General features: G+C 46.7%; 1 protein-coding gene across 1 annotated transcript in view; it reads right to left on the bottom strand.

Annotated features, from left to right (window-relative positions):
* Positions 1-18,061, bottom strand: part of JPH3 (junctophilin 3) — an 87,569-nt gene that overhangs the window by 52,282 nt on the left and 17,226 nt on the right. Inside the window, exon 2 of the mRNA XM_079988788.1 lies at positions 11,218-11,995. Within this exon, the coding sequence (XP_079844914.1) occupies positions 11,218-11,995 (778 nt within the window). The remainder of the gene's footprint in view (positions 1-11,217; positions 11,996-18,061) is intronic.

The raw sequence follows: 18,061 nt of genomic DNA, 5'->3' as shown, positions 1-18,061 counted from the left end.
CCCACAACTTAACAGAAACTGCTCTGCACATGCTCAGCAGCACTCTTTCCACTGTTTTGCATCGTCCTGGCCTAAAGAACATCGGAAGAGTTCTGATGGTTCAGACCAAAGGCACATCTAGTCCAGCATTCTGTGATCACAGTGGTCAGCTAGATGCCTGTGGGAAGCCTACTAGCAGGACCTGAGTGCAACAGGGGTCTCCGCAATTGTGATTCCCAGCAACGGACATTCAATGCCTCTGGAAAGAATAAGTGTTGGAAGGATCCTGCAACTCGATCAGGCCAAATGCCTATCATAGTCCAGCATCCTAGTTTTAAGCAGATCCCCCAATGGGAAGTTCAGAAGCAAGACATGAGGGCGGCTGCAGTGCTCTCCCTAAGCTGTGGCTCAAAAGAACACATGGAGCCCATAGCCCCTTAGCTCTCGATGTAGGTCATATCCCCGAGCGGCGGCAGCGCCAATCCCATGGCATTGCCCCCTCCCACTTCTCATTCACAAACCAGGGAGGCCCATGAATTATGAATGGGCGCCCTTTCTGCTCACAGCCACCAGCTGCGTCCATCCCATTTAGCTGCCTGCGCTAATAGGCACTCTCGCTATGCTGTTTTAAATAGGTCAGGGCGGGACATGGCTCACTGCCGCTTTTTCTTAAAGATGAACTTTCATGCTTGGGTGGCCTCTCTGGAATCCAGTTTATCCCTGACCTGGTTCACCTTAACGTTGTCTGGTGCTCCTTCCTGATCCATGACCTCAAATGGATGGATCCAGGCCAAAGAGGGGAATGGAAACCAAGCATTTTCACTGTCCAGCACTGCAGGCTGAGAACTGGCCTTCCTCTCCTTCTGTCTCTCCCCATCAGCACCGGCACCTCTAAAGTTAGAAATGCTGGGCCTCAGATTGACCTGGGACTCAGTCAGTCCCTCCTGACAATACCAGCAGTGAGGTAGATGGCTGTGATTATGCACTAGGGAGAGGAATGCACTCTGCACATCATCATCATCATCATCTTATTTGTATGCCACCTTTCCATAGTTAAAACAATGCTCAAGGCAGCTTACAACATGACAAGATTTACATAATTACCAACATAACAAAAGTCATAAACAATAAATAAAACACATCAAAAAGTACACAGCCAAATGGAAAACAATTTCAGCATACATCATAAAATCTAAAACTAAGAATACAACGTTAATATAAATCACAGTTTAAAATGACATAGATAAAAAATAAAAACAATTTAAAAACAAAACAAAAACAGAGCCCTCTCTGTCCAGCAGTAGCAGTGGCAGCAGTCCTTTATGGAGCCTGTCAGGCCCTGCCACAAGCCAGGTGGAGAGAAGCAGGGCAGGGCCCTTCAGGCTCCCAACAGGTCAGTCCTGGGCTCAGCTATTACCCCTCCACCATTTTTACATCTGCACCTATCCAAAGGCTTTGCCCTGCCAATGAAAACTGACTCAAATTAATTATGCCATTGCATCTTCTCAGTGTTAAAACAAATACTTCTGAGTCTTCTAGGCAGTCAACATACTGGTTTATTTATACCTTGAAGGGAAGGGCCATAGACCAGTGGTAAAACAGCTGCCTTGCACACGGAAAGTCTCTGAATTTAATCACGGCACCTGCTGGCAGGGTTGTCAAAGATGCAACTGAAGAGTTCTTGCCAGTCAGTATGGATCAAGGGGAGGCAATGTGGCGATGCTGTGGACTACAACTCCCATCAGCATCAGCCAGCATGGTTAATAGTCAGGGATGGCAGGAGTTGTAGTCCAACAACATCTAGAGGACACTGTGTTGGCTACTACTGGAGAAGACAATACAGTGGATGCTCGGGTTGCGAACGTGATCCGTGCAGGAGGCATGTTCGCAACCCACAGCATTTGCAACCCATAGTGCTGCATCTGCGCATGTATGGGTGTTGATTCGGTGCTTCTGCGCATGCGCAAAGCATGATTTTAGTGCTTCTGCGCATGCGCAAGCACCGAAACCCGGAAGTAACCCGTTCCAGTACTTCCGGGTTTCAGCACATCTGTAACCCGAAAACGCACAACCTGAAGCGTCTGTAACCCGAGGTATGACTGTACTGAACTAGAGAGACTAATGGTCAGATTCAGTACAGTATAAGGCAGGTTCTGGTGCCCTTATAAAAATGCAAGCCTCCCACCAGCAAACAGATCCTTTGCCACTGTAACTGCATATGAAACAACTGCGTGTGCACGCATCTCTAAAACGTTTACTTCCTGCTCAGCAGAATTCCATTAGCTGCACATTTTTTATAAAATTAAAAAAAACCTCCACCCCTCCCCACTTTTAGTTTGCTTATCAGAGCATGCATCAAGCATGATTTTTCAAAAAGAGCCTCAAAACAGTTAGCAAAGCATTAAAAACAGATCCTGTTGAATGGACTTTCGGTGCTAAACTGAGTTCTTTTTGCGAGCCACTGAAGACCAGTTCACAAGGCCAGAGCCACGACTGCCTCGTCCTCCTGCTCCTGCTCCTCCCGCTCCATTCTCCATCTGCAAAAGGGGACAACATAGCCACTGGGCAAACACCCATTATAGGGGGGTGCTGAAAGCTCTGTGGCAGGCTAAAAAGCGGCTGGGCCATGCTCTGAGCAATCGGGCGGAAAACCCCTAGGAAAACATGTTATTTACATGGCCACTGCTCATGCGCAACAGCAGCGCACATCCCTGAAGCATCTCTCCACTCTTCCCTCCCCCACCCCACTCTCGTCTTCATCAACGCGAAAGGCATAAAGGACTAGCAAGGAGCTTTTAAGATAGTGAAGGAGCCTGGCCACACCATGACAGTCCCCCCGCCCCAAGGAAAAGGGAACACAAGCTTCCATTCTCAGTAGAGCTGCTTTCTTAATTTCTCTCCTTCTCTTTCTGTTTTTCTCCTTCCTTTCCTCTCCCCCTCCTCCTTCACTACATCTATTCAGGAGCAGTGGCAAAAAGTCCTGGGCGAAAATGTTGGCTAACACCTTTGTTGGACGGCATGATAGGAAACTCCCTCCCCCCCCCCCCCCATTTTTAAAATATTACTTTTAAAATTATACAGAAAAGAAAAGAAATAACTTACAAAGGAGGAGAAAAATGGGGAACACATAAATAATACACAGCATCACCACAAGCAGGAAGAGAACATTATTGCAAAATATTCTTGTACAAACAATTAATCTGTCAAACTGAAATATACATATGTGCACGAAGGCTTGCAAGATACACAAAAAAGAAAGGTAACACTTCTGCTTCCTGTGCTCTTTCCTCAGTTTTATCCGAACAAGAATTTTTAATTATCAGACACCTGGGAGTAAAGATCTCTTTACAACAAAACAGAGTGTTACCCCTTCTCCTTATTTAGCTTATACAGAGAAAATAAAGAGCTCATTTTGCACTTGTTAGCAGCGGCAAGTGTGACTGTGGGAATATTTGGGAAGACCTTCAGTTTGGTTCCCTTTGAATACTGGTACTCAGCCCTCCCTTCTTGAACATGACAGATTCATGGAACTGTAAAGTTGGAAGGGTTACAAGGGTCATCTAGTCCAACCCCCTGAAACGCAGGAAACTTTTTGCTCAACATGTGACTTCAACCCACAACCCTGAAATTAAGAGTACTATGCTCCAGCAGCTGTCACCAATCCTGGTTACTGTATTTATGCTTAGGCCCCGTTTATTGTTCATGGCCTCTTCTGACAAGAACTGGGTCAACCCTGTCCAATGCCCACTGCTCCTCCCCAACCATCCTCCATGTCTCCATGCAGCTCTCTCTGGGCTCCCACAGACTAAAAAGTGGCTCTCCAGCTCCCGCTCTCTCCCACCACGCCTTCCAAGGAATCTCTGGCCTCAGATCCTGCTTGCCCATGATCTGCCTACTGGCCTCAGCAGGACAACTGGCCCCTTCCACTACTTCCTGCTGCCTGCGCAAATGACCCAGTCCACACACAGCACATTAATGACTCGCTCTTCCATAAGAGCTCCCATAGGAAGGAATCTCAAGTGACCTGGTCTTTCTTTTAGCTGTTTAATTTGCCTCTTGGGAAGGTCGATGTTGGTGTTTCCAAGACCAGAGCACATTCAGGTGCCTGGACGGCTAACCCATTTTCAAAGGGCTAAGGGTTCTTCTGGTCAGAGGAGTGGGGAATGCCACTAACAGAGGCACTGACAGCATGGGGCTCAGGCCTGTGTCGGCTGCCCTCTGAGCTGAAGGGAAAGGTTCATATTATGGGATGTGACATGCAGGAATGGCCCACAGCGATGAACAAAGAGATCACAGGGCCTCAGAGGGTCTTAGGGGTTTTGTTTTGAGTGGGGGTGGCTTTTTCCCATTGGGTCTGGGGAAAGCCTTCCCCATGTCACCTTTACTCTAAGCTCCTGCTTCTGGAAGGATCAAGGTTGGCACATTTTATCTCAGGCCTCATCAGGCAAATGGCCCATCCTCTGCGCTACACCTCCAGGGACACAAGGGTACATGGAAACTGAAAAGTATGTCCTCACCACAACTCCTGCCAAGGGGGGGGGGGGAGCAGGGGACATTAAGTATACAGTGGTACCTCAGGTTACATACGCTTCAGGTTACGTACGCTTCAGGTTACATACTCCGCTAACCCAGAAATAGTGCTTCAGGTTGAGAACAGAAATCGTGTTCCAGTGGCGCAGCAGCATCAGGAGGCCCCATTAGCTAAAGTGGTGCTTCAGGTTAAGAACAGTTTCAGGTTAAGTACGGACCTCCGGAACAAATTAAGTACTTAACCCGAGGTACCACTGTATATTCCTGCATACCTGGAAGAAATTATCTCCCCCACAGATTAAAACTTTGTTTGTCAATCCTTAAATCAACCACATTATCTGCTCTGTATTCACCTATCTGGCTGTTTTGCAGCCCCATGATGCAAACACCAAGACAGCATCTGTGTTAATAAAGTCTATGGAAATTGTGTCATCTTCTTGGTGGAAGATGGGTTTCTTCTTCTTCTCTCAACTGGACCCACCCACAATCCCATCACTATGGAAAATCTGCAGCCAAAGCCAGAGAGAGGAGATCTAGCCTCAGCCATGTTCAACAATCTGTTTTCTCTCCAGTTCTGACAACAATTTTTGCAAATATACTTAATCCATTGAACACAAAAGCTAGCATAACCCACAGGGTTCATTCACGTCTGCAGATAAGGGAGCCAGCAGCTTGCTGATAAAGGGCTTTAAGCATCCATCTTCTACATGATTGAAACATACAATTAATCTAATCCAGTAAAGCTGGAATGCTCACCCAACCCCTCCTCCTTTCCTATCCTCATTCATTCCAGTCTCATTCAGAAAAAAAATCCAGAGAAGAATGTGTTGCAAGCAGAAGCCAGCTTCCCTGCAAGGCACCACATGATGCAGAAGGGCACTTCCGAGGATTCAAGGAGTTGTTTCCCTCTCCTCAGTCTGAGTGACAGTTTTGTGAGATTTATGAGGCCTGCTAGGATAGCCACATTCACCTGCCAGGAACTTTTGCATAAATCCAACAAGTTGTCTGTGGAAAGAATTGCTCAATTTCTTTTTGGGGTTACAGTGCCCTGAAAATATCATTAGCTTGCTCTCCCCTGCACACCGACTGTTGACATTCCTCGCACATGTTCAAGTGTTTCTCTTAAGAATGGAAGGAAAGGAGAGGAACATTTTTCATGTGGAGAAAAACGGGTTTTAGGCTGCATTGGAAGAAGCAGAAGGATAGCTAATTCAGGAGCACCGTTGACCAGTTTGCACTGGTAAACCAGCAATGGCAATTCCAGGATGCACTCACTATAGTCATACCTCGGGTTGAAGTAGCTTCAGTTAAATGTTTTGTGGTTGCGCTCCGCGGCGACCCGGAAGTAACGGAGCGCGTTACTTACGGGTTTCGCCGCTCGCGCATGCACAGATGCTCAAAATGACATCATGCTCATGCGCGGAAGCGGCAAAACGCGACCCACACACATACAGATGTGCAGTCGCGGGTTACGTTTACTTCAGGGTGCGAACGGGGCTCTGGAATGGATCCCATACGTATTCAGAGGTACTACTGTACTTTGATTCATGCATTGGTAATCTCAAGGCTGGACTACTGCAATGCACCTGGAGAGCTGCTGGTGGTCAGTGTAGCCAATACAGAGCTAGATGAATCAATGGGATAAGGCAGCTTCCTGCATTCCTATGATCTAGTTGCAAGGGAGTGAAAATGCAGGAACAAAAATGGTTCCTGTTACTTCAAAAGTAGCCTGCATTTCCTCTTTTACTGTGCCATTGGGGATTCATAGAATCATCGAACTGCAGAGTTGGAAAGGACCTAAAGGGTCATCTAGTCCAACCCCTGCAATGCAGGAATCTCAAGTAAAGCATCCATGACAGATGGCCATCCAATATCTGTTCAATATTAGTTGACATTAGTTACCCCTTCCAGTTTGGCGTCAACTGCAAATTTGATGAGCATCCCCTCAATTCCTTTGTCCAGGATGTTTATTACAATGTTGAACAACAATGTGCCCAGGACAGAACCCTGCGACACCCCACTTGTCACTTTTTTGCAGGATGCTGAGGAATCAATAACAAGCACTATTTCGCATTGCTACAAATCCACCTAACCGCTACCTCATCCAGCCCACATTTTACCAGCTTCTCCACAGGAATATTATGGGGAACTTTGTCAAAAGCCTTACTAAAATCAAGATATACTGCATCCACAGCATTCTCCTGATCCACCAAACTTATAACTCTATCAAAAAAAAAAAAAAAAAGGCATGGCTTGTTTTTGAGATACTCATGTTCAGTCTTAATAATCACAGCATCCTTTTCTAAGTGCTCACAAATGTACTGTTGAATTATCTGTTCTAGGACATTTCCTGGTATCAATGTGAAGCTGACTGGTCAGTAGTTTCCTGGGTCTCCTACCACCCCACTTTGAAAATAGGGACAGACAATATTTGCCCACCTCCATTTTGCAGGGACCTCACAACTTCTCCAAGAATTCTCAACAATTATAGACAGTGGCTCTGAGAATACACCTGCAAGCTCCTTTGGTACCCTTGGTTAGCACTGCAGTTTATAAGGAGGATGTAAGGCTATATTATAGGTCATGTGGAACCACACTGATTCTAGCTGACTATGGAGGAGCAGGCCCTCAGCCCTGCTAAAAGGGCTTTATTTTGTGGTTCCAGATGTCCCTGTTTCCCGGGGACAGTCCCCAGATTTACAAAGGCCATGCAACAGAGGAGACCACAGAAGAGAAGATATTATTTCTTCTTTTTTAATAACTTTTTTTCTCTCTTTTTTTTAAAAAAGTGTCCCCGGATTCATTGAAAAACATCTGGTAACCTTACTCTAGCTAGCCTCAAAGCAACCTGTGACCCAGCAAAAGGAACCACAGTCAAAAGAGGATATTGTAGGAGCCTTGGACCCCAGCCAGCCAGAGGTTGTTCTCAGAATAACAGCCCCAGTATAACAACACCGAGACAGAGGACGGATGACACAACTGCTTTGCTGGAGTTTAAACCATGAGATTATCACCCCTGAATCTCAATCATACAAAGAGGCATTGAGGCAGCCAGATGAGTCACACACTCACACATGAAGAAACAAGATGAGAGAGATTACGGAAAGTGGGTCATGCTGAGGACTCTCCTCCACTCACTCACCCACCATCATCCGAAACCCAATCTGAGTGGATGGAAATATTCCTGTCGTTAAAATGCATTGAGAAGAGAGCACATTGGAAAACTTGTTCTAGCTGTTACAGCATGCTGGTCTTCAAGTAGTGAGTTATGGCCACAAGTGGGCCACAGACTCCTCAAAGTTGGGCCATACCAGGACACCACAACAACTGATATTTTTAAGGAGATGTGGAAAGGCTGGGAGAAAAACAAGGTAAGCCTACTTGTCATATTTATACCGGCTGTATACAGACTCAACAGCCTTGGTTTCCTCAAAAGACACCGGGAAAGTACTTTGGTGTGGTTGCAATGAGTTTGCTGTTAGAAATCTCTACCCCTCTTTCCCCACCACACGTAAACCAACCTCCGTGGTTCTGTCTGGAGAAGGAACAGCTGTTGAAGTGCCTGGCTGAGGCATAGATAATATGGGCTGAAAAGGTAATGGGGAGAAGGATTAAGACAGTGATGTCCAAACTTGGCCCTCCAGCTGTTTTGGGACTACAATTCTCATCATCCTTGACCACTGGTCCTGTTAGCTAGGGATGATGGGAGTTGTAGTCCCAAAACAGCTGGAGGGCCAAGTTTGGCCATCACTGGATTAAGAACATAAGGAGAGCCTGCTGGATCAAGCCATGGCCTTCTAAACTGTGTGTGTGGAAAGGACTATCGTTTTGTTTGTTATCAGGTCATCATGTCCTTTTGCGTTTTTATATGGTAAACCACCCTGTCATTCTCGGAAGAAGGGCAGTATTTAAATTTAGTAAACAAAAGACCTAAGCCAATGGCCCATCTAGTCTGGCATCCTGTTCTCACAGTTGCCAACCAGATGCCTGTGGGAAGCCTGTGAGCAAGATTCAGGCACAAGAGCACCCTCCCCTCCTGTCGTTTCCAGCAACTGGTATTCAGGGGCATTATTTCCTGCAACTGCAGAGGGACAGCGTAGCTACCACGGCAAGCAGCCATTGTTTAATGTGAAAAGAGGGAATGCATGTTTTTAAAAAAGCTAAACTGGGTTCCACATTATATGATAGCGTTAAAGGTGGACCTCATGTCTGAAAAAGACAGAGACTTATGGCCCCAGCATATGATGATGGGCAGCAAGGTGTGAAATCCTTGAAAGAAAGAAAGAAAGAAAGAAAGAAAGAAAGAAAGAAAGAAAGAAAGAAAGAAAGAAAGAATTATCACAGTGTTCCACAGCACAGACTTTTGTGTGCGTGTGCGTGTTGAAAATGTAATTAAAACTGGAAGATCTGTGTAATTAAACAATAGGGGTAAAACTGGGTCTGTCCTGCAGGTGCTAAGCATTGCTCAGCAATTATTATTTTTTCTCAGAAAGCCTCCTTCATCTGGGCAGAAACTGTCTGTGCTGTCCCTGGGTGTGCTGGCATGATTTTACTTTCTTTTTTCTGAGTACGCGCAGTCCCCTGCTCTCTGGCAGAGAGAAGCTGTGGGCTGAAGAGAGGCCAAAAACTGGGGCCATCCTCAAGGGCCCGTCTGAGAAGGAAGTGGAGAGGGTTGGCTATGATTCTCCCCGCCCCCCAAAAGAGAGAGATACATTCTCAGCCTTCTTCTAAGATACGTAATGCTGCTCTCCATTCTAGGCAAGTGCTAGTCTACTCCTTGGGATAGAAAAACATGTTAGATCCCCAGATTCCAAGATCACATTGGCAGGGGCAGGAAGCAAAAATGGCAAATTACTTAGGCACAGGTGTCTCATTTTAGGCACCTGGGCAAAAGGGCACCTGGGATTTTTTCCAACTTTGGACATTCTACTTTCTCTCAAATCTCTGACTCAAGGAAATTTGAATTCCAGGCATCCTGAAACACAAAACACCATTGTTCTAGGAAGGAAGCCCCATACCTGTGCAAATATACTAGCTATTACTTTTTTTTAAGAGGGGAAGGTGATGACTGGTATTTCCTTTGGATTGTATGTATCATGAGAACCTTGCACAGCACAGGAAATGTAACAGCAACTTCAGTAGGTTCTTCATAATGAACCTACTGAAGGAAGCCATGCTGTGAGGTGGGGACCTATCCAAAGCCTCCCCCTGAACCTTCTGGCCAAGTTAGGATTTGAACCAACACACAGTACACTGAAAGAACACAAGAAGAGCCCTGCAGCTGGATCAGGCCAAAGGAGGTCCATCTAGGCCAGCATCCTGTTCTCACAGTGACCAACCAGATGCCCCAACAGGAAGCCCCCAAGTAGGACCTGAGTGAAACAGCAGCACTCTCCCCACTTGGGATTCCCAGAAACTGGTATTATTCAGAGGCATAGTACCCCAACAGTGGTGGTAGAACACAGACATTGTGACCAAGTGCCATAGTTAGGCTTACCTTCATTACTTGCACCTACTGTTATTGATGCTTTCTTCTGTACTTTACAGTAAACTTTACAGAACATTGTGTGGGACAGAAGAATGTATTGTGTCACATGGACTGTTGTGGCATGAACAGGGAAACTGGAAACGACCCTGGTGTCTTTAAGAAGTACACAGCAGGCCTAAAATGCTGACCTATAGCCCAAGACCATCATCAGAGGACCATCACCTTTCAAGTGGCCTCCTTCTGAAATTAGGTAGAGTCCCACAACATCTGGAAGGTCAGCTTCTTCCCCCTCCTGTCTTAGGGTCAGATGAAAGTGCATGGGAACTATACACATTCTGGACCCCACACGTCTCTCTTAAACATCTTGCCTTGGATTTCAGGCAGACAGAGGTTGAGTTTCTACTCCCCGCTTCCTCCCCAGCCCCATTTTCCTTGCTCCCATCAACCTCATCTTGATCTGTTGAGAAAGCCACTTCCGACCTTGGGAGGAGGTGCTGTTGCAGGCTTCACGCCCCCAACAAGAGCGCGGAGGCTGGCTTCCAGCCCCCGTGTAATCTGGGGAATCATCGGGTCGCGTCATCCCCTGGCCAGCCAATCGGCTGGCTCAGGGGGTGTGGCTTACTTCATTTAAGGCAAGCGTGGCCTGGGATCTCCCTATTTGGTCCGCTCAGCTGCTGTGGTTCCTTGCTCCCATCAACCTCATCTTGATCTATTGAGAACATTTATCAGATTCACACACTGCCCGTTTCCTGTTTCGTTCTCCCTCCAGTTGAAATCTTTGCTTCCCTTCTCCTGACTCACGGCTAAAAAACAACTCTTGTGTGCTCTGAGCATCAAACAGACAGACCAACCAAGCCCTCGACATGTCATTCAGATTACAGTGCTGAAGCAGCATCAAAATAGCAATATAAGTTTTGATTAGGAGCTCAGTGCAAAAAGGAATAATGAGCCGGGCCCTCACCCAGGACCCGGCTTATTATTCAGGGCCCAAGTTCACAGCAGTTCTGCCCTCTATCTTACAGACCACACTTGTTCTGGACTTGTTATTCCACCTCGTGGTACCATCCGTAACAAAGAGATGCCAATGAATTATGTCCCACCACAGCCCAGTGGTGGAAGTCCCCCACACAATCATCCCACCTTCCCTTCAGAAACTGGAACCACAGATATACGCAGGACACCCTCCTGCCGCTCCTCTGACAACCCTGCAGCAGCCTTACCTGGAAGCCGCAATCTCCGCTTTTTGTTTGGCGATGGTGGCTGCCCGTTCGGCTGCCTCGACGGCTCGGTCCACCTTCTCGCGGATCTTGCTGGCCCTCAGCGGGATGAGGTTCTTCCGCTTGCCGCTCACCAGGATGTTCTGCTTGTACTTCCCCTCCTCCTTGGTGCCGTCCGGGAAGGTCATGCAGCCGTAGCCGTGGCGCTTGTTGTTGGCCCACTCGCCTTCATACTTGAGCCCGTCGGAGCGCTGGCTGACCCCGAAGCCCGACCGCTTGTCGTTCTTCCACTCACCCACGTAGATCTCGGTGGTGGTGGCATCGATGTCATCTTCGATGACGGAGAGCTCGGCCTCCCCTTCACCCAGGCTGATGGTGGAGTTGATGTCGCTGGCCGTGGAGCTGACCGTGCTCATGCCCGCCTCACTGCGGAAAGAGCTCTGCTTGCTCCTCTGGCTGGCCAAGGAACTCTTGGATTCGGACTTGCGCAGCTTGAGCCCGCTCAGGAGGGAGCGTCGGAAGATGCCCTTTTTCTTGCTCTTGAGGATCTCAGCGTCGCTGTGAGCCATCAGGACGAAGCCGCCCCGGGAGACAGCAGGGCTTCCGGCCAGGGCAGGCGAAGAATCTGGGTGCAGCGCTGTGCCATTGGTGTGTTCGCTGCGCAAAGAATTGATGGAGGTCCTTAGTGGGGATCGGATAACCGCAGCCATGCCGTACGGTACGCTCTGCCGGACGCCGTATCCCTGGCGCATCCCTCCAAGCCACTGGCCTTGGTATGTCCCTGTGAGCAAAGAGGCAGGAAAGGGAAAGGGGGTAGGTTAGCAGGCTGGTGGTAGCAGCACCCTCTGAGCAACACAGTCCCTTCCAAGTGGAAGCTCCTTGCACTCACAGGACTGCAAGTCATAGAATCAGAGCACTGTAGAGTTGGAAGGGGCCCTGAGGATCACCTAGTCCAGTGGTTCCCAACCTTCTTTTGGCCATGCCCCACCTAAGCATCTCTAAAATCCTGATGCCCCCTCCCCTGTGACATATAATTCTTATTATTCAAAAAGTGAACTCCTATTCACATGGAGGAAACCTAAAAGGCCATTCACTGTTAATAACTCATTCTTGAATTGCCCTTCTTAAAAATCATATTGCCCCTCTCTGTGGCTTGTGCCTTATGTTGGGAACCACGGATCTAGTCCAATTCTCCGCAATGCAGGAATATGCAGTTGTCCCAAACGGGGATTTAACCTGCAACTTTGGTAGTATCAGCACCACACTCTAACCAACTGAGCTATCCAAGCCCTGTGAAAACTTTGGGAAATTCTACGAACATCTGAACTTGTCACATTTTGAAAAGTGACAGGATGGAATTGCAATTGCAATGAAGCATTTCCCACTGGCGAAAAGAAACTTAGATTTCTTTTTTTTGGGGGGGGGATTATTTCCAATGGGCAAAGGCCAAATTATTTGTCAGCACAATGCTGCATGAAGGCCTTTGCAGGAGCAGAGGGTGGGGAGACTGTCCTGCACAATCTCTCTGGCTGAAAGGCAGAAGCACTGCAGAGCAGTTCTGCATCAGTCCAGAAGAGGTCAGTGGAATGTATTACATAGCATCTGCTAACATTAAAGCGAACCTTTTTTTAAAAAAGTTATTTATTACATTGTTCTTCAATCTTGGCTCCCCAGATGTTATTGGACTACAACTCCCATCATCCCTGACCATTAGGAAGGCTGGCTGGGATTGATGGGAGTTGTAATCCAACATTGTCTGGCGACCCAAGACTGAACAACACTGATTTAATACATTTATACACCACCCTCCCTACAGGGACCTCAGAGTGGTTTTCATAGGTTTCTTGGGTGGTCTTTCATCCAATATAAGAAGAGCCTGTTGGATGAAGCCCATCTAATCCAGCATCATAGTGGCCAAGCAGATGCCTGTGGGAAGCCTGCAAGATGGACACAAACACAGCAGAACTCTGCCTACTTGTAATTCCCAGCAACTGCTATTCAGAGGCATAATCAGGGTCAGACCCCTTCAAGTTATATATGTTCAACCTGCTCTGGTGATGGAATAAGAGGTTCCTAATACTATGCCCAGCCAATAATTAGTTCCCTTTCTGTTCCGGCTGTTGAAAAATCATGCGGAAGCTGACAGACTCCTGCTATAGGAAAACCATTAGTCCAAAGCATGCCCAGGGGGACTGGGGCAAATGAGTTTGCTATGGACCTACTATGATCCCTTGTCTTAAATGAATCTGCCCTTACTCCCATTCTTTTTTATTTATTTTGCATTTCTGATACATTTCAATACAAGAAAAATACTAAACGACTACCCCCAAAAGTAATAGGAAACAGGAAAAAGAAAATTGCATATTACATATTCTAGTACATTTAAAAACAAAACAAAACAGGCATTGACTAACTTCCCTTCCTCTCCTTCCATGGTTCCTTTTATCTTTCACTTCCTCTCATGTTTTATTCGTTTCCCCAATCTTTCTCTGCTCCTCCCGTAAATTCTAGTTCTAACTTACGTTATTGAAAATATTACTATCCTGCTAGGCTAATTGTCTGCTTATATTAATTTTTCATATAATCAATAAATAATACCCAGTCCTCCTTATATCTTTTTTCATTTTGGTTTCTTATTCTAGTGATCATGCCAGCTAACATATTCTAACAATTTGAGATGCCACTCTTCTTTCATTGGTACCTTATCTATTTTCCATTTTTGTGCTAATAACACACATGCAGCAGTTGCCACATGCAGGAACAAATTTCTCTGGTTGTTGGGTTTTTTTGGGAACTTCCGTTATGACTATCCTTGACAAAAAAGATTCTGCGGTTGTGGGAAATGTTCTTTTGAACATTTTTTTAAAGTTTGCCCTTTCTCCCATTCTGTCCCTTGTGCCTGGACACTCTTCTCTTTCTCTAAAATGGCCTACCTAGTCCAGCATCCTAATCTCACAGTGGCCAACCAGATGCATGTGGGAAACCCGCAAGCAGGGTTTGAGCGCAGGAGCCCTCTTGGTTTCTAGCAACAATAGGTTTTCACAAGTGTTACTGCCTCCATCCATGAAGGCAGAGCATAGCCATCATAGCTATCAACCATCAATAGCCCCAGTGGTGTAGCTAGCCGCTTGGGTGCCTGATGAAGGGGCGTGTCCAGCAGCCAGGGCGGGGTGATCCACCCATGGGGGTGGGGCAAGCTGCCTATGGGGGCGAGGCACACCTCTCCAATGCTTGGGGCCTCTCCGCCACCTCCCCCTCAGCTGTAGGGCTGCTGAGGGAGAGGCAGTAGGCAGAGGCAAGTCTCACACTGCTGTTTCAGGCAGCGTGGAACCTGCAGGCGCCTAAGCCACCACATCACTCCTAATAAGTTTGGTGAGCCCATTTTTATTTTATTTTTAACTCATTTTGTCACACACACACACACACACACACACACACCATGATGACACCAGGGGCAAACCACATCCCCCACACTTGCTTCCTCTGCCGCTGAATAGCCCTCCCCTCTATGAATTTGTCTAATCCTATTTCTTTTTTTTATAATAATATTTATTAAGAGTTTAAAGATTACAAAAAGAAAGAAAAAGAATTAAACAAATCAACATAATAAAAAAACAGAAAACAAAAACAGAAACAAAAACATGACATAAAACATTGAAAAAACAAAACAAAACAAAAACAATTAAAAACACTTCCAATATTTTCAATCTTAACTTTCATTCACTTATTTCATTGACTTCCTCACGCCTCCCTTTTTGTATTCCACTTCAATAACTGTTTCAGCAATTCCTTTCCATCTTCATCTATTTTCTGTCCTGTAATTAATCTTAACATATTCTAACCTTGTTTTTTCCCTTTAATACATTAACAATCTATCTGTACCTAGTTCCTAATAACATTTCTGCCAAAGCCATATAACTTCATTCCACCATTTTTCTATAACTCATTAATTTTACAATATTTCTGTAAATAATCTTTAAATTTTTTCCAATCTTCTTCCACCGACTGTCTAATCCTATTTCAAAGCCGTGAGACACGGGTGGCACTGTGGGTTAAACCACAGAGCCTAGGGCTTGCCAATCAGAAGGTTGGCGGTTCGAATCCCCACAACGGGGTGAGCTCCCGTTGCTCGGTCCCTGCTCCTGCCAACCTAGCAAACCTAGCAGTTCGAAAGCACAAAGTACAAGGAGATAAATAGGTACCGCTCTAGCGGGAAGGTAAACAGCATTTCCATGCACTGCTCTGGTTCGCCAGAAGCAGCTTAGTCATGCTGGCCACATGATCCAGAAGCTGTACGCCTGCTCCCTCGGCCAATAAAGCGAGATGAGCACCGCTATCCCAGAGTTGCACACAACTGGACCTAATGGTCAGGGGTCCCTTTACCTTTACTATTTCAAAGCCATTTAAGTTGGTGACCATCACTGCCTCCTGTGGGCACATATTCAATGGAGTAACTATGTGCTGCATGAAGCAAATCACTACCCTTCCTACAAGGACCTCAGAGCGGCTTGTATAGATTTCTTTCACCTGTCCTGAATCTTCCAACATTCAGCTTCCTTGGATGTCCTCTAGGATTAGGAGAGAGGGAGAAACACCTTTCTCTGTCCACTTTTTCCATGCATTGCATATTAACTTCGCTCTTGCCTTAAAGCCCAGAAATCTTAGCACACACAAACCTACACCAGTGGTTCTCATCAGGCTGCAGGAGAGGGAGAGAAATTGGACCCTTCCCATTGGATCTGCTGGAAGACCGGCAACTTTTGACTTTTGATCCTCTCCTTGATACCTTTCTATTCCTGCCAGTCATTACATGTAACAAAGAAATTCTGCCTGGCTTTTCTTTTCCCTCCCTCCCTTCCTCCCTCCCAGTCCCTTTTCCTTTTGTATCGTGTATTTTAGACATGTAAGCCCGAAGGCAGGGACTGTCATATTGCTGACATCTGTAAGCTTCTCCGGGAGCCTCTTTTGGCCAAAGGGCAGGATAAAGGTAAAGGTAAAGGTAAAGGTACCCCTGCCCGTACGGGCCAGTCTTGACAGACTCTGGGGTTGTGCGCCCATCTCACTTAAGAGGCCAGGGGCCAGCGCTGTCCGGAGACACTTCCGGGTCACGTGGCCAGCGTGACATCGCTGCTCTGGCAAGCCAGAGCCGCACACGGAAACGCCGTTTACCTTCCCGCTGGTAAGCGGTCCCTATTTATCTACTTGCACCCGGAGGTGCTTTCGAACTGCTAGGTTGGCAGGCGCTGGGACCGAGCAGCGGGAGCGCACCCCGCCGCAGGGATTCGAACCGCTGACCTTTCGATCGGCAAGTCCTAGGCGCTGAGGCTTTAACCCACAGCGCCACCTGCGTCCCTCAAAAGGGCAGGATAAGAATACTTTAAATCCCCAACCTGGTGTATTCCAGGCATTTGGAGCTGCAACACTCATCAGTCCTAAGGGTAGATGTTACAAATCTGCTATGCAGTTAACAATGGTTTTCAGGACAATCCCAACCCTGTATAATCAGAAGAAAGTCACATTGAATTCAATGGGGCTTATTCACAGTGGAGTTAGGATTGCAGCATTGGACAACTTTAAAAGGAGATCAGGCAACTACATGGAGAACATTAGTAGGCCTGTCAATGACTATGAGTTCTGAGGCTGAAATGGAAACTCCATGCCCAGGGGTAAGTGTATCACAATGCCAACACTGGGTGAAAACAACAACAAGGGAGGGCTGTTGCTGTCATTGCCTTCTTGTGAGCTTCCTGAAAATATCAAGCTTCCATTGTGGTGTAATGGTTGAGAGTGTTGAACTAGGACCCGGGAGACCACAGCTCAAGCTCCTCCTTAGCCATGAAACTCTCTGGGTGACCTTAGGGCAGTCACTGAGTCTCTCAGCCTCACCTACCTCACAGGGTTGCTGTGAGGAGGTGGAGAATCATGTCTGCCACCTTGAACTCCTTGGAGGAAAGTCTAGACCAGATGAACCTTTAATCTGATCCATAGGAGCTCTTCTTAAATTCCCTGCACACCAGAAAAAGTTGTCAGGTCTTTTTCCCAAGCAAGGCAGTTTGAATGGATGGGTAGCGGAAGCAAGTGAGCTCCAGGATCAGGTATAAATTCTCTGTGTGTATGAGGGAGGGAGGGAGGGAGGGAGGGAGATATGGCTCCAGGGCCTATTAAATATTACTGTGGGAGAATATGAAAATGCAGCCTTCATAGGTTTGTCACTGTCTCCCCCAGCACACACATAAAGACAGAGAAGGGTGATGGAGAGAGAACGAGACAGATAGGATTAATGGAGGATTTATAGGATTAGCGCTGGGAAGTAGGGAAAGATTAGGGATTAGGATAAGGACCAAAAGGAGGAGGGTGAGGACTCAGAGATGAGGCTCATGAGCGAGTTGGTTGTATTGCTGGGCCTTCGGAAAATATATTCCCACGGACCCACGGCGATGAGCCTGGGGAGTCACAGTTCAGAAGGGAGCCTCATCGCTTGGAAAAAAGCAGAAGGAGTTCACACTGATGTGTCTTTCAGTAGGCAACCAATGAGGGAGAGCTTTACAAGGCATGTAGAAATTCAATAGGTGCAGCATGACAGGGAAAATGTGCACCTGTTGAATCTCCATCAAGCAGCAGTTAAAAGCACACAGGAAAGAGAGAGAGAGATGTTGGGTGAGGGTTTTTTATATATATATAATGCCAACTGCACTGCAGACACGGAAAAAGCAACCCATATGGCTTTCGAAAACAGTGGGACATTTTGCTGAACTGGAAAGAGATTGAGTGAGTGCAGCCACATAACTTGGGTACTTTAGTATTGAACACCTTTGTGACAGAGGCTACACAGCTGATATTGCCACCA

The sequence above is a fragment of the Podarcis cretensis genome (genome assembly GCF_951804945.1).
Source record: "Podarcis cretensis genome assembly, chromosome: 8".
Classification (NCBI taxonomy): domain Eukaryota; kingdom Metazoa; phylum Chordata; class Lepidosauria; order Squamata; family Lacertidae; genus Podarcis; species Podarcis cretensis.
The sequence above is the reverse complement of the archived record's forward strand: the minus strand, read 5'-3'. Positions and strand labels throughout refer to the sequence as shown.